At 38.0% G+C, this 16,547-nt stretch overlaps 1 protein-coding gene across 1 annotated transcript in view; it reads left to right on the forward strand.

Annotated features, from left to right (window-relative positions):
* LOC125961667 (translation initiation factor IF-2-like) overlaps positions 1-16,547 on the forward strand; it is a 48,478-nt gene that overhangs the window by 6,946 nt on the left and 24,985 nt on the right. Inside the window, exons 4-5 of the mRNA XM_049700478.1 lie at positions 3,751-3,841; positions 5,758-5,806. Coding sequence (XP_049556435.1) covers positions 3,751-3,841; positions 5,758-5,806 — 140 coding nt within the window. The remainder of the gene's footprint in view (positions 1-3,750; positions 3,842-5,757; positions 5,807-16,547) is intronic.

A 16,547-nucleotide genomic window follows, 5' to 3' on the forward strand; every position in this document is an offset into this window, starting at 1 on the left:
GAAAGATGCTTGTTTTCCATTATTCAACAGATGGCCCTGTACAGAGGCAATAAATATATAGTAGAATTTTCATTCAAATAAATGAGAAGAGAGGTTTCTTCTTGTCCTGATTCAGTGCCCATCATTATGGATTATGATGGCTCTTCCCAAACTTTACTTCATTCACTCCACTCTTTCTACAAAACTCCAGTAATGGAATCCATCATTCAGATATATGTGCAAAGCGAAAGGACTGTATTAATACAGTTGCTGAAAGACAAGTTGATAGAGCACAGGAAATACATCCTAATAAATGCAACATTAATGTTTGTGTGGGCCTTGGAGTGAGGGGTAGAAGAATTTTCAGTTTAATGGAATATTTTGCCTCTTGCTATGAAAGTGTGGCTTAATAGTCTTGTAATTGGTCATTTACAGAATCCTCCATCTCTGGGTTTCATGCTTTCTTTACTCTGCAGCTGTTGATTCCTTCTCTTGTTCTGGATGGAAGATAGCAACGAAGCCACTTCAAAGGGCTCAGCCTGCCTTTTTGTGTTATTGTTTAGATGAAGATATTTCCATTTATTAAAGCACACTATTTAAACGTTTTTATCATGTTTCAAACTTGACTGTGTCGTGAAGGTATGAGCACAGGCAGACATAATGGGGGATGTTTTCCAGGAGAGAACATACCCTTATCAAAGGAATTATCAGAATTTTCATGTATGGATTGAGAATCAAATTCTGGAGTTAGACCTGAATTTAAATTCATACTCACAACTTATTACCAGTCTCATCTTGATCAAACGGTTACCACACTTCTCATCAATTTCCTTATCTTTGAAAGCGGAATAAGAGAAGTATGCCTGGTGGAGTTACACATAAAGCTTATCTGATAGAATATTCATAAGGATTTTGCACAAAATATATATGGAAATATTTTAGCACCGAGTTTAGCATGCGATTCGTCTTCAATACATTTAAGAGCTATTATTTTATTATTATTATGCTATCATTAAATATCACTGTTACTTAAATGTCATTATTGCTAAAATTGCTGTAAAATTACCGCAATAACCCATGATGAATTCCCCTCTTCTGTATCCTTTGTTTAAATGGAAAATATATATATAAATCTAGACAGAGAACACTTTAGTGATCCTATTCAGTGGAGTGAGAATTTCCATGGCACTGATTAAAACAAATCCTGAATTGCATGGACTTAAGATAGCAGAGAGGGGCTTCCCTGGTGGCGCAGTGGTTGAGAGTTCGTGACCCGATCTGGGAAGATCCCACATGCTGCGGAGCGGCTGGGCCTGTGAGCCATGGCTGCTGAGCCTGCGCGTCCGGAGCCTGTGCTCCGCAACGGGAGAGGCTGCAACAGTGAGAAGCCCGCGTACCACAAAGAAGAAAAAAAAAAAAAAAGATAGCAGAGAGGCTAAGAGATTTGAAGTTCGACATCCCCAAGTGTGAATTCTACTGTGACCCTCTTCTAGCTCTAGAACCTTGAGAAAGTTACTTAAACTTTCTGAGCTTTACTACTAGTTTCCTCATCTGTATCTTTTTCAGGACTATTTATCAAGCATCTTCCTGTTCTCTATGCTTGGACGTATCAATGAATAAATAGACAAGAGCCTTTGCCTTGCGTGCTCCTTCTTGCATGCTTTCTCCCTCCTTACACTCTCGTGTGGAAACGGATGTTATAAATAAATTCTATGCTTTGTCACAGGTTGATGGGCGCTACGGGATAAGGAAAAGGATGTGAAGCTCACTGAAGAGGCTTGGGTTGGGAGTGCTGGAGGAGTGTACAGGTAGGTTCTGATTTTAAATAGGGTAGTCAGGGTGGATTTTATAAGTTGACATTTGAGCAAAGACTTGAAGTGAGGGAGTTGTCAGAATGTATGATGGGGAGACCACTCCCTGGGAGCAAGAATAACCAGTCCCAAAACTCTAAGGCAGAAATATGCCGGGCAGCTTGGAGGAATATCAAGGAGGCCACCCTGGCTGACTTAGTCAGTGGGGAGGAAGAGACAGCAGGAGGGCTGGAGGTCGGATATGTGATGGGATGGATTGGGTAAGTCCTGGGAGGCCATCGCATGCATTGTGTCTTTTACTCTAAATGTAGGCAGCCAGGGGCAGGATTTTAGCCGAGGTGTGGCATGAACTGTCTCTTGTTTGAAAAGCATAACTCTTATCTGTGGTCTTGAGGATGTGGGGAGAGAGTGGAGTCAGGGAGAATCTCGGGAGGCGACTACAGGATCCTCGAGGTCTATGTTGGTGGCCTGCACCAGGCTGCTAGCGGCTGGTAATTCTCAGAAGTGGCACATTGGGAAGGTTGTGACAGCATTTCGTGGTAGATTGAATGCAAGAATGGAAAGGAAGAGGGGGTCAAGGGTGAATTTGAGATGTAGGGCCTGGGGAACTGGAAAGGTGTGGTTACTGTCACCTAAGATGGAAAAAGTTTGGGGTAGAGCATGTTTGGGGGATTAAAGACCAGTTTTGGAGGTATAAGATTTGAGATGTTTTCATGACGTCCAAGTAGAGATGCTGAGTACACAGTTGGATACACAAGTCTGCAGTTCTGAAGAAAGGTCTAAACTAGAGATACACTTTAATACAATGGAGATATTAAGAATAATTACATGGAAGTGCTATTTTAAAGGTAAAATGAAGTAATGCAATTAGCACTCTGTCTTCTCAAAACATTTAATAACTGTTAGCTAAAATAATTACCTGAAATGAAAAAATACCTATAGTTTGTTTTGTTGTTTGCAGTAAAAGTGAATAAAATGTCACAATTATTTTAATATTATTTGTGACACAGTAGTTTTAGTTAAGACACCATGACTACAAACATTTACACTAAACCTTTCAGTCTCCTGCTTTTCACTCTGATAGGGTACTTGGAACCATATTTTGTAAGGTTTAAGTTAGTTGTCATAGGGTACCTCTTTAATTAGAAGTAATTCTGAACTGTCTAGTTCCATGCAGTTTTATATACATATATGTATAATTATTATTTTATGATTTATCAAACTCAGTTGAAAATTTGCATCACTGATATACATTAGAATTTAAGCATTTACCCAGGTACTCAAGGAAAAAAATGTATTTGTCTTGTAATTTCCATGGGGTACTTACTTTCACATCTTCCCTTCACTTTGCACTTGCAGACATGGCAGGGGAAATATTATCTTACTGGTCTTTGAGTTCTCCTTAGCTATCTGCAAGTCCTTAAACAGCCTTTGTGGCTTAACCAAAATTCTCTTCCATCTTCATTCCGCTAACAGATATTGGTCTAAGCATGTACTTATACTAAGAAATGCATGACCACGTTGTCTCTACACATCTATAATTTTATGTTAACACTATCATTATGTAAGCTATACTTTAATTGTAATTATAACAGATTTTATGTCAACACACATCCATTTCTAGTGTTCATCTGGTGTTCAGGGGGAGAGCAGCATGTCGTAAATTTTATCAAAATATAACATCTGAAGACTAGAACAGAGGGTAATTGTGTAATTCTGTATTCACTCTAATTAAGTTCAGTGGAGTTGGCATAATAGAATTAAGATGAAAAAAAAAAAGACATCGAGGTACCATGGCTCCCTCTCCTAACACACCCTTTTCGTATCTGAGAGCAGAGACTCAGCACCTTTCTGTACAGAAATGGAGACAGGAAGAGGCCAGAGGATGAATGACACGCACGAATGAGGTGGAACTTTGAAGAGCAACATGGAAATGAAATACTTCTTTTGTATTTGGTAGGTGGGGAAAATGTACCAGCGTGTATGCCTACTGGGACCACGTTTTCCAGAACAGTTAAGCCCAGTGTCAACTGTGCTGTCCCACCTTCCTCGTAAGTAGGAACATACTGTTACTTGAATCTTTGCTTCCTGTTTCTTGATAGCTGGTTGAGAAGATTATCACAGGAACTGCATCTTGTTAGCAAATACAGTGTTTTGAAATGATTGACACTCACTGAAGAGTGGCAACTCCAAGCTTGCTCTCTCTTGATCTTGGACTATTTAAGTCTGGAGTGCAGGAGTGGGTTATGGGGAAAGACCATTGGAATTCTTATGTCTTCAGCATAATGGTTATAGCATAATGGTTAGGAGTGTAGGTGCTGGTTCAAATCTCTGCTTTCCACTTGCTAACCATATGAGCTTGGGCAATTTACCTGATTACCTGAACCTCAATACTCCTGCCTATAAAATGATGTTAATAATATTTCATCCCCATAGACTTGTTTTCAATGTTAAAATGAAGTCACTTACACCAAGCACTTAATACAATGCCTAGAGCATAGTAAAGTCTATTATTATTACTATTACTACTACTACTACTACTATTATTATTATTACTGTCACAATGCCAGGTGCTATTTTTCCTATGCCTTATTCCGTTATCTTCTGCCCTGTCCCCCCATTTCTGTCTTGTTTCTGTACAAGGGTAGGTTTGTCACAGAGCATTTTCTTTCCCTAGTGTCTGACTCTTAGTCATCAAGGTGACTGGTCCACGACCCGGCATTCATTGCTGCTCGTTGAAGCAACCCATTTTGAAAAGGGGAGTTGGATATTGATGCCAAGTTGGGTCAAGGAGAGAGAATTTTCTCTCTTCTGCACTCAGAGAGCTAAGTGAAATATTCAGGCCTCAGAAGGAGAATCAGGCAAAGGGCAACATGCTTAATTTCATACCTTAGTGATTAAGAACAAGTCAGACAGGCTGGATTTGAACTCATTTCCGTCATGTACTGACAAGGGGATCTTAGGTGCTTTTGTAACCCGTCTGAGGCTCAGTCAACATCTGAAAGAGACGAATAACATTATCAGGACCTAGCGTATAGCCTCGTTGTAATAAGTGAGTAAATCCTTTTAAAACGTTCAGCACGTTGTTTGGCATATAAACACGTAATAAAATTTAGCTTCTTTGACTACTACTGCTGCTAATATTATTAAGTAGCTGAGCAGATCCGAGGCCCATTTTTTTCTTAGATTGCACATAATCATTTGGACAACCAGCTCACATTGATCAACCGTTGCTTATATATAAACCCCCATGAACCCAAAGGTGCTTTAACTCTCTCCCAGTCAGAGCCTGTTCTGGGGGCAGAAGCAACACCGGCACTACCCCCGTCATCTTTGCCTTTATTGTCACTACACTCGCCTGCCGTACTGAGCACTTTCTGTTTGCCAGGCACCAAATTTAGCCCTGCGTATGCACTATATCATGTAGTTCTCACACTCAGGTGGGAGACATTATCATCGTCCCCAATTTTCAGATAAAGACGCCGAGGTGTTGGAAAGGTAAGAAACTTGACCCACAGCAAGAGATGGAGCCGGAGTATTCAAACCCTTCTCTCTGACCTCAAGAACCCTTACATATTAGCATACTACTACATCCTGGTAAGAAAATCTGCTTCCAGCCACTCTGGTGAGAGTAGAAATGATTCTCAGTCCCCACATTCCTCTATTGCCCATGCCACCCTAGCCTCAGGACTAGGTGGGAAAGGAAGTGATCTCTTCAAAGAGCAGCCAAAGGGAACCTACTCCCTTCTGCCTTTTCGTAATCAACTAACCAATATTTTATTTCCTTCTTAAGAGTCCCCACGTGTTCCTTTTGGTACTTAGCTTGGCCTTTTAGAATTCTGACATTCTGTACATGACTCATCCACTGTATTTCATGTTAATTTATTGAGGTCAAGTATAGGGTCTTACTCATCCTGAAGTCCAGTTATCCCCTGTCACATCTAACTCTGTTCTTTTCTTCTTGTAGGACATCTGCAGATATTTATTTGAATTTTGTTGAATTGTTCTCATCAATAGTACATTAAAAGTTATACAGAAAGTGCTTTCTTATAAGGAAAACCATCTAAATAGATTTCTAGCTCTTTACTTTTTATAGCACTATTGTAGAGATTATAGATCTCCAGGTAATATTTTTTAGATTGAGTTCTTCATATCATCTTATTTTTACATATAATGATAAATCTGAATTTTCTCTATCAAAGCTCTGAGACTTCACTGGCTTGTAACTTAGCTTGTTGATTATGTGTTGTTGACTTTTCCATTTACAATGATATTTGATCCTGGTAAGGATGGGGCTGGGTGGGAAGGTACATCTTAGGGCCATCAATTGGTTTTGTAGAGAACTAACATAAAGATCTAAAGTCTCATCATATTTCTGCAGAACTCATGAATCATTTTATTATAATTCCATTCATTCAGGGAGTATAAAACCATTTTCAAATTGTTATTCCTAATTTGTTCATCTTCTCTTCCTTAGTCTTAGTGAGAAGAGAGCAGGCTGAATGGAAGAAAGTCATTATGACCACTGGGGCCACTAGGGTAGGCATCAGTCCCAGAGTTTTGTTTTCATCTCTCCGCTATGAATATTGGCTAATGTCTTGAGTGCTTACTTGGTGCAAATTACTTAGCCGACCATGGCAAATGGATTGTGTCATTTCATCCCCTGATAGTCATACAATTAATGTATGTATTATTATGATATCCCATAATGCATATATGGAACAGAGCCTCAGAAGTAGTTATTTGCTCACCAAAATATGGTAGATGTGGAATTTGGACTGAGGTCTGATAGACTCCTAAATCACTCCTAGTGATTTTTACTATGAAATTAAAGTTGTATACCTCTGGAGAGTAGATAGTTTCTAAAATTTCCTCAGCTCTAACGTTTTATAATTAAATTTTTGTCTGATGGCAAGCTTAACAGTTAAGATGGGTAGGAAGGAATGCCAGCCTGTTGAATGGAATTTCCCTGAAATGAGCCAGTTCACTCATTCATTCACTCAGCATGTATTGAATGTTTGCTCTGTGCAAAGGCATTTTAGGCATCACAGTGGAGTGAGCGCCCCTTCCATAGACTCTCCTGCAGCACTCAGAGAAGTCTTGGACTGGTTTGCCTGTTATGGAATGCGGCTTGGTGATAGAAGCCTGGTTTGTCCTCCACTGATAAAACTAAGACATACTCATATGAGTTTATAGGCATCTTGAAGCCGTGGGATAGTAACACACATGAATCTTACCATTTTTGCCTGGGATTAATGATATAAAGGCTTTGGATTTGGGTATGGAAAATGGGTGCAATTATGGGTGTGTTGGTTCTACATATATACGGACATCACGTGTCATCAGCCTGCAGCTACCTGCCATTCCTCACTACTCCTTCTTTTCACAAACCAAACAAGTACCTTCTTATCTCTCCTGTGGCTAAGCTCTTGACAGTGGCACTAGGGCCTCCCTCAATAAGTACATCATTGGCTAAACCAGTGGTTTCTCAGATATGCTCACTGAACAACCCTTAAGGTGGATTGACATTCCACTGCCTAGAATAGAATATGGTGTTCTTTAGAAATCGGGGGGAAAAAATAGGCCACCAGATGTACTTTCTTTAATTTAAATTGTTTATATATATGAACAATTGTTATGTATACTTGTTCATATATATGAATGATTTAAAATTGAAGAGATAGATATATACACACACACATATATATATGTATATTTAAATTTTGGCTTCTGTTAGCAAGTAGTAAATTAAATTATTAGCAGATCCATACTGCAGGGAAATAACCAATCAGATTTCATTCAATAGCTTGCTTTTTTGTAGATTTATGGTTGTGATTTTATATCTGCAGGTATGTTTGCTGAAGAAAATATTTCTGCCACTTTACACAAAATTAAATTCATTTAATACCAATGCGGCATGTCTCAAATGTCTTAATACAGTTTTAATCTTGAATCGCATCAGAAGTATGAAATTAGAAACATACCCCAAAATCATTTGAAGATATAATTACTTTCATTTCCCTTATACTTTTGAGACTTTTGAAAAACAAGTATTTAGTTGTACTTATCTGTTTCTGTCTCTCTAAGGATAGCAAACACTGAAACACAATTCTTTTTAAAAGTCCGTATTAAAACTATATTGTCCAAGATGATCAAAACTAAGGAAGTGGCAAAGAAATTCAAAAATTTAAACTTTCAAAGGGTGCTTTTTTTGTGAATGTGTAGTACTTGTTCTTCTGAAGGAATTAATCTTTTTAAAAATTTAATTAACTTATTTTTTATTGAAGTATACTTGGTTTACAGCGTTGTGTTAATCACTGCTGTACAGCAAAGTGACTCTGTTATACATATGTATATACATTCTTTTTCATATTCTTTTCCATTATGGTTTATCACAGGATATTGAATATAGTTCCCTGTGCTATATAGTAGGACGTTGTTGTTTAGCCAATCTATATATACCAGTTTGCATCTGCTAATCCCAAACTCCCAGTTCATCCCTCTCCCACCTGCTTCCCCCTTGGCAGCCACCAGTCTATTGTCTATGTCTCTGATTCTGTTTCTGTTTCATACATAGGTTCATTTGTGTCATATTTTAGATTCCACATATAAGTGGTATCATGGTATTTGTCTTTCTCTTTCTGACTTACTTCACTTAGTATGATAATCTCTAGTTGCATCCATGTTGCTGCTGCAAATGGCATTATTTCATTCTTTTTTTTATGGCTGAGTAGTATTTCATTGTATATATGTACCACATCGTCTTTATGCATTCATCTGTTGACGGACATTTAGGTTGTTTCCATGTCTTGCCTATTGTGAATATTGCTGCTGTGAAGATCAGGGTGAATGTGTCTTTTTGAATTATAGTTTGGTCTGGATATACGCCCAGGAGTGGGATTGCTGGATCATATGGTAGGTCTATTTTTAGTTTTCTGAGGAACCTCCATACTGTTTTCCACAGTGGCTGCACCAACTTACATTCCCACCAACAGTGTTGTAGGAGGGTTCCCTTTTCTCCACACCCTCTCCAGCATATGTTATTTGTAGACTTTTTAATGATGGCCATTCTGACTGGTGTGAGGTGGTACCTCATGGTAGTTTTGATTTGCATTTCTTTAATAATTGGCAGTGTTGAGCATCTTTTCATGTGCCTATTTGCCATCTGTATTTCTTCTTTGGAGAAATGTCTCTTTAAGTCTTCTGCCTATTTTTTTGATTGGGTTGTTTGCTTTTATTGTCATCAAGTTGTATGAGCTGTTTGTATATTTTGGAAATTAAGCCCTTGCTGGTTGCATCATTTGCAAATATTTTCTCCCATTCTGTAGGTTGTCTTTTCATTTTGTTTATGGTTTCCTTTGCCATGCAAAAGCTTGTAAGTTTGATTCGGTCCCCTATGTTTATTTTCATTTTTATTTCTATTGCCTTGGGAGACTGACCTAAGAAAACATTGGTATGATTTATGTCACAGAATATTTTGCCTGTGTTCTCTTCTAGAAGTTTTATGGTGTCATGTCTTATGTTTAAGTCTTTAAGAGATTTTGAGTTTATTTTCGTGTATGGTGAAAGGATGTGTTCTAACTTCACTGGTTTATATAAGGCTGTCCAACTTTACCAACACCACTTGCGGAAGAGACTGTCTCTTTCCCATTATATATTCTTGCCTCCTTTGTCAAAGATTAATTGTCAAAGATTAACTGAGGTGTGTGGGTTTATTTCTGGGCTCTGTATTCTGTTCCATTGATCCATATGTCTGTTTTTGTGCCAATACCACGCTGTTTTGATTACTGTGACTTTGGAGTACTGTCTGAGTCTGGGGTGGCTATGCTGCCAACATTGTTCTTTTTCTTCAGGATTGCTTTGGCAGTTCTGGGTCTTTTATGGTTCTGTATGAATTTTAGGATTATTTGTTCTAATTGCGTGAAAAATGTCATGGGTAATTTGATAGGGATCGCATTAAATCTGTAGATTGCTTTGGGTAGTATGAGCATTTTAACAATATTAATTCCTCCAACCCAAGAACATGAGATGTCTTTCCATTTCTTTGAATCATCTTCACTTTCCTTTATTAATGTCTTACAGTTCTCAGCATATAAGTCTTTTGCCTTCTTGGTGAGGTTTATTCCTAAGTATTTTATTTTTGGGGTTGTGATTTTAAAAGGCATTGTTTTTTTACATTCCCTTTCCGATATTTCATTGTTGGTATAAAGAAATGCAACCAATTTCTGTACGTTAATCTTGTATTCTGCTACCTTGCTGAATTCGTTTATCAGTTGTAGTAGTTTTCATGTAGAGTCTTTAGGGTTTTCTCTATATAGTATCATATCATCTGCATCTAATGACAATTTTACCTCTTCTTGAAGGAATTAATCTTGAAGTTCTACTAAGACTTTTGGGATACCTGTTTTAATGAGCCACTACTTCCTGCCTGAGATTGCACTATGCACCAGAGATTCTAGAATTAGCATAATAAAACTAATAATGCAAACAACAGCAACAAATCTTCACAAACCTCCCTGGCAAGGAAGTAAAGTCCACTGGAAACACAGACAAGTGAAACACACATTCAAAATGGCAGTGATTCTCAAACATTTATGTGCTGAAAAATCATGACAAGCATGATAACCAGGGCAATTACTAGACCCCTTCTCCAGCTGGTCAGGTGTAAGGTCCTGTAACTCTATTTTTGGTGAATGCCTCCAGGAGAGTGTGAGACAGATGTTCTCAGTTGTCGTCAACCTTTAGTGTGCATCAGATTTGCCTGAGAATATTGTTAAAACACAGATTGCTGGGCTCCAGTGCCAGAGTTCTAACCAGTTCCCAGGTGTGGCTGATATTGCTGGCCCAGGGACCACATTTTGAGAACCACCTTTCAAAACTCTGCAGTATGCGGTTGTGTGTGTTGTGAATGAGACGGGCCCAGAGAACCAAAGGAGGGCAAAGGGACTCTGCCCTAAATTAGCCAAAGGTAACAATAGCAGCTAGAATTGATTGACCCAAGAAAAAATTATAAGAACTTTACCTGCATTTGCTCATTTAATCCTTTCAGTAAGGTACATAGGTGCTACTTAGTGTTCCTCTTTTACAGGGGTGTCCAGAGAAGGTAACTACTTTGCCCACGTCCTGAACTGGTAAGTAACAGATTAAGAATTCAAGTCTAGGAAGTCTGATTCCAGAGCCCACACCTGTACCCTTTCTGCATGTAGAGAGGAGTAAAGGGTTGTCAGTGAAGCCTTCCTGGGGGCCCTGGCCTCTGAGTGTAGATAGAAGGATGAGTGGACATAAAGATCATTATTTGTGTGTGGTGGGGGTAGGGGAGGAAGTATGAGGGCTTCCAGAAGAGCCCGCCCTCCCCATACATCTGCTATAAGCAAGTCTGATGATCAGGAGTCCGGAACATGAGTATGACTATGGGATACTGAGAAGGGTTCTAGAACCCTGGGGTTAGAGTTCTGGATCAGTTAGTAGGTAACAGAAAGTGAATGAGTGATTTACCTTACTTTCCACGGGTAGCAGGAAGTTTGGAGATAGTCCCTCTAGCGTTAGTCCAGCTGCTGAAGGGCATCACCAGGGGACTGGGTTGCTTCGCTCTTCCAGCTTCCACATCTCTAGCACGTCCACAGAGCTTCATAGTGACCCCAGAATCTCCAATAGTTTTCCAACAATTTGGGCAGGAAGAAAGAAAAGGAAAAAAAAGAAATTAAGTAAGAAAAAACAGGCAGTGTCTAACTCAGAGAGCAAATTTTTTACCACAGATGGTCAGCAGACTTGCACTTAGATCTCATCAGCTCGGATTTTAAACTGGCCACCTTAGCCTTAAGGATAATGGGGTCTCCTAAACCAGGGCTCTGATAGTAAGGAATAAGGAGAGAGTGGTACTGATTAGCAGTGCCTGCTGTCCCAAACAAATATTACCCCCAAACTATTTTTTTTAATCCTATATTTTACTTTAAAGAATGGAGGGGAAACATTATGTATCTGTAAATAGCCTTTTAGAAAGGGTACAATTATATAGTTATACAACCCCCTGGAGGGCTCCTTTCTTCTAAAATCTCTTTAAAAACTGTTCAAGGTTAAGGACATTTTTATCTTAATTTAGTCACTTGCAGTCGATTATCTTGGAATGACATCCTCTCTCTGCAGATGTTCTGTCAGGCTTTAGAAAATTCTAGAAGTGGACAGAGAAGTGTTATGGTACATGTATTTGCAATATGCACGTCTTTGAAATGAAATCCATTTAGGGAACAAAAGGCATTTCATGTCTTTGCTATCCATTTTCACATATTTGCCTTTCCAGAATTCCTTTGAACAAATCTGTTAGATGTAACCCATCCGTTTCTCCCATCTGAATTCTTTATTACTAAACATTCTTCAGTATGCTCTCACTCCCCTCTGTCAAAGGCGTTTCTCTGGGTCCTCACCCTTCTCATCTCATATGTGAATGCGTATCTTAAACTGAAGCAACAGTCTGCTATGACTTCTCCATAACTTGAAGAACCCGTCTTTGTGGGAAAAAAAGTAGACTTACTAACTTAAAAGGTAAAATGCGCGCAATGTTTCTGAGAATTAAAAACTAAGATAAAAACATAAGCAGTGGAAAAAACTTACAGTGGATCCTTTTCAAAGACTTTATTTTACAGAGAAGGCAACTGAGGTTTAAAGAAAAAATGCGTTAGTTAAACACTAAGTAATATACCTTAAACCTCAGTGGAGCAACACATGGACAGTTCATTTCTCACTCACTCAGGAGTGTAGTATGGACTTTGGTGGTCTGAGGGTCAGTTTTCTGCTCAGTTATTCAGGGACCCACCACCTTCATCGAGTGGCTCTACGTTTGTCCTAAAAAGGAAAGGAGAGAGGAAGCTGCAAGCTACAATTATCAACTCGTTATCCTTCAGACATAAACTCTTCAGGTCACCTCTGGTCACATTCTTTGGGATAGAAGCATACCCAGATGCAAGTGGAGATGGAGAATGTTGTTCCTATCTTGGTCCTAGTGATGCCTCTACAGGCTGGAGGAGCTGATTAAAGTGTAGTCAACAGCTCGTTGTTTCTGCCACAATGAGTGCTTAGCCTAAGGCTGTGGATTAATTATGTGTGTGTGTCACATATACATATAATAGACACAAACATATGTATGTGTGTGTATATATACATTTTTTAGCATGAGTTGACACATGGGGCTTCTGCCATATCAAGAGTACAAACTGCCTCTTGTTGCTTTTTCTTAATTGAAGTTGACTACTACTATCTATTTCCCTTCATTTTGCTACCTCCCCCCCGCCTTTCAGTATTATATGAAAATTCTGAAAGAAATAATTTCAAAGTTTCCAGTGCTTTTAAAGGTAATAGAATACTCAGACCTTAACAATTTTCCTGTGTGAAACTTTTGCCAGAGTAAAATGTTAACTTATGAAAAGTAAATTTAGATTGATACAAAAGAGAAAATAAGCTGATTTTTTTTTTTTTTACACAAATACCCTGAGCCAGGGTGGAAAATAAATGGAAAACTGGAGGAATTTAGATCCTTTTGTTGTAAATTTAAATATTTTTAATTGTAAAAATAATACAGGCTCATTGCAGAAACTCCAAAATTGAAAGGATTTAAAGAAAAAAGGAAAAATAACTCAAAATCCCATTTCTGATAAATCATCTCTGTAACATTTTTGAGGGTATCTTTTGAAACTTTTTTGTGACGGGGTGCATATAAATACAATGCAAGTATAAAATACCTTTAATTATTATATCAAACTACAAAACAGTTCTATAACATTTTTATTTAGTAATATAAGTATGATTACTCATCACCTAATAAAAATCTGCAGCATCATTTTTAATGGTTGAACAGCATTCTATTATTTATTTAACCAGTCCCTACTGTTCAACATTTAGATTATTCCTGTTTTGCTTTGCTAAACAATGAGACAAGCATCCTTGTTCATATGTCTTTGAGCATTTGTTTATTTCCTTAGAATGGACTTCTAGAACTTGAATGGCTGGTTGTCAGTTCTGGTACATACTGACATATTGTCTTCCAGAAAGGTTACCGTGCTTTTTATTTCTACCAAGAATTTAACATCCAATGTGGTTTCTTACACACACTCATCAGTACCAGTATTATCAATATCAATACCAGTATTATCAAGTTTTTTAAAACTTTGTCATTCTAGTCAGTAAAATATGACACCTGAATTATTTTATTTGTATTTCTTTGCTTAATAATAGCAAGGTTGAACCTATTTTCATATCTTTATTGGCTGTTAATACTTTTTACTTTGTGACTTTATGACATCCATTTTTCATCGATGTATAACAACCTTTTATATATCAATGTGTTTATTTTGTTTGTTGTAAATGCAATTTTTTTCTCTTCATTTATTTTTATTTTGTGTGTGTTGAACTTCTTTAATATTGTCAAGTCTATTCAAAAACCCTTTAATGAACACAACAAATGTGGAAAATCAGTCATTCTCCTGCATTTTGTAATCAATTTATTTCCTTTTGGGCAGTATGGAAATGTAGGTTCTTATTTCATCTTATGGTTGGAAACAATCTATTCCCTCGGAAAGGGATTATAGTCTCCATGATGCAGTAATGGGAGATTTTATAGGGTAGGCAGGGTCTACAGAAGAAAAAACCCTAAACCACACTCCATTGGTGGTTGCCTTGTTTATAAAAATGGCATTTGAGGTTGTGTGACTGCCATCAGGTAAGCAAAATTAATTTTTAGCATGAAGTACTCCTATCAGCAAGAACAGCCTAGGATAGGCTAGCAGTAAGAAGTGAGGGGTTATGGGATTGGGGCATAGCCTCTGTTTCCTCCAATGCAGCTGGAAATTTAAACTCCGGGGTTCCTGCTTGATCCAATCAGCCCAGCTAGTATGTGTTGCCAGGTAGGGTGAATAGACTCAGAAGTACAAGAGCTCATCCTTGGTCCCCTCTGGAAATGAGCAGAGAATACTGTGTCAAGCAGAGGTGATCAGTCCATGGTCTGGAGACCTGGATCTCCTCACAGAGTCCTTAAAGTCAGGGTGAGACAAAATGCCAATACAAATTATATTGATGACAGTATCAATGAGGTGACATTGAGTCCTTTGACCCAACGTGTGTCTGCAGTGTGCCATCCATTAGTAAATGGGCAAAGCCATTTGACAGATCTATCTGATACAATGAATGAATCTGACACTCATAGTTTGAAAAACTGAAACTGTATCCATTTGTCAAGAACAGTGGCTACTTGTTCTGCTTTATTCCCCCTGGTAGAACTAGGTAACATTGCAGGCAGTAAGACGTTCCGGCATTTCACCCTGGAGTAGCCCCCAAACTGAAGAAGCTGTCTTATCAGTAGTTAGCTCCTTGTCACCAAGAATATTAAAGTAGATTTGTATGATTAGCAAATTAAAGAGACTGTAGTGCCTACCACTACTGTATTCACTAAGGCACCCAAGTTATTCTAAAGAAATCCTAATAATACATTAGGACCATTTTGAATATTTTTATTTGATTAGCCATAATCTTCTAGTTATAACATCCATCACCATTTTGGCCTTCTTTTCTTACAGCCTAGCCCTGTGGTCTTGGGCTAATCACTAACCTGCTTAGATACAACTTTCTTCTCTATGAAATAGAAACAATATTATATGCTTTGAAGGACTGCAGGAAGATGAGCTGTAATGTTTATCAAGTGCCTAGTAAGTAGCCTGGCCCATAATAAATACTTGGCTAATTGTAGATGTTAGTTTCATTTTTAGTTTTATTTCCAAACATTGCTCTTTACTTTTGGAACTCTAAAATTTGTTTTGAGAGTGGAGGACTTGTTGTTTGGATTCCTCCAACACTCTCTGTATATTCTGTACTTCTATCCCTATATCATTTATATTAATGGAATAAATGATCTTTGGTCTGGTGATTCCAAGGTGACGAGGAGCTAAGTGGAGGTTCAGTATACACCTGGAAGTATGAATTTTCATGCCCAGTGCAAATGTGGGAAAGGCATTATTCCCACATTATAAATGGGGTAAAGACCTCCAACTTGAGGAGACTCTGGGTTGAGAGATGAGAGATTTACAGGTACTGTGTTTATCATACAGGGTACCACAGGGGCTTTTATGTTCTGTAGCAAGAATTTGCACCTTATACCCTTGTAGTTAGAAGTAAAGCATTCCACATAACTAATATCTAGTAAGCATTAGAGTTAGAATAAGTACCATTTATTTCACGTTTCCTTTGTGTTAAGCATTTTACAGTTACAACATATGGATGGATACTATATTGTAATGATTAACAGTGTAGTTTTTTGAGCTGGATAATCCTGGATTGGAGTCTCATCTTTATTACCTCTTTTTTTTTTCTGTTTTATTGAGGTATAATTGACAAAATTGTAAGATAGTCAAAGAGTATATCATGATGATTTGATATACATATGCGTTGTAAAAGGATCCTTCCCATCACGTTAATTAATACATCTAACAGCTCATGACACCTTTTTCCTTTTTTTCTTTTTTTGGTGAGAACACTTAAGTTCTATTCTCTCAGAAAATGTTAGTTATACAATACAGTATTATTGATGTAGTAAATATGTTATACAGTAGATCCTCAGACCTTATTCATCCTGCAGCTGAAAGTTTGTACCCTTTTACCAGTCTTCCCCTCTTTTCCCCACCCACACCCCAGCCCCTTGCAACCAGTCTTCTACTCTATTTCCATGAGTGTGGCTTTTTTTCTTTTTAGATTCCATATATAAATGATATCATTCGC

The sequence above is a fragment of the Orcinus orca genome, chromosome 17 (genome assembly GCF_937001465.1).
Source record: "Orcinus orca chromosome 17, mOrcOrc1.1, whole genome shotgun sequence".
Lineage (NCBI taxonomy): Eukaryota > Metazoa > Chordata > Mammalia > Artiodactyla > Delphinidae > Orcinus > Orcinus orca.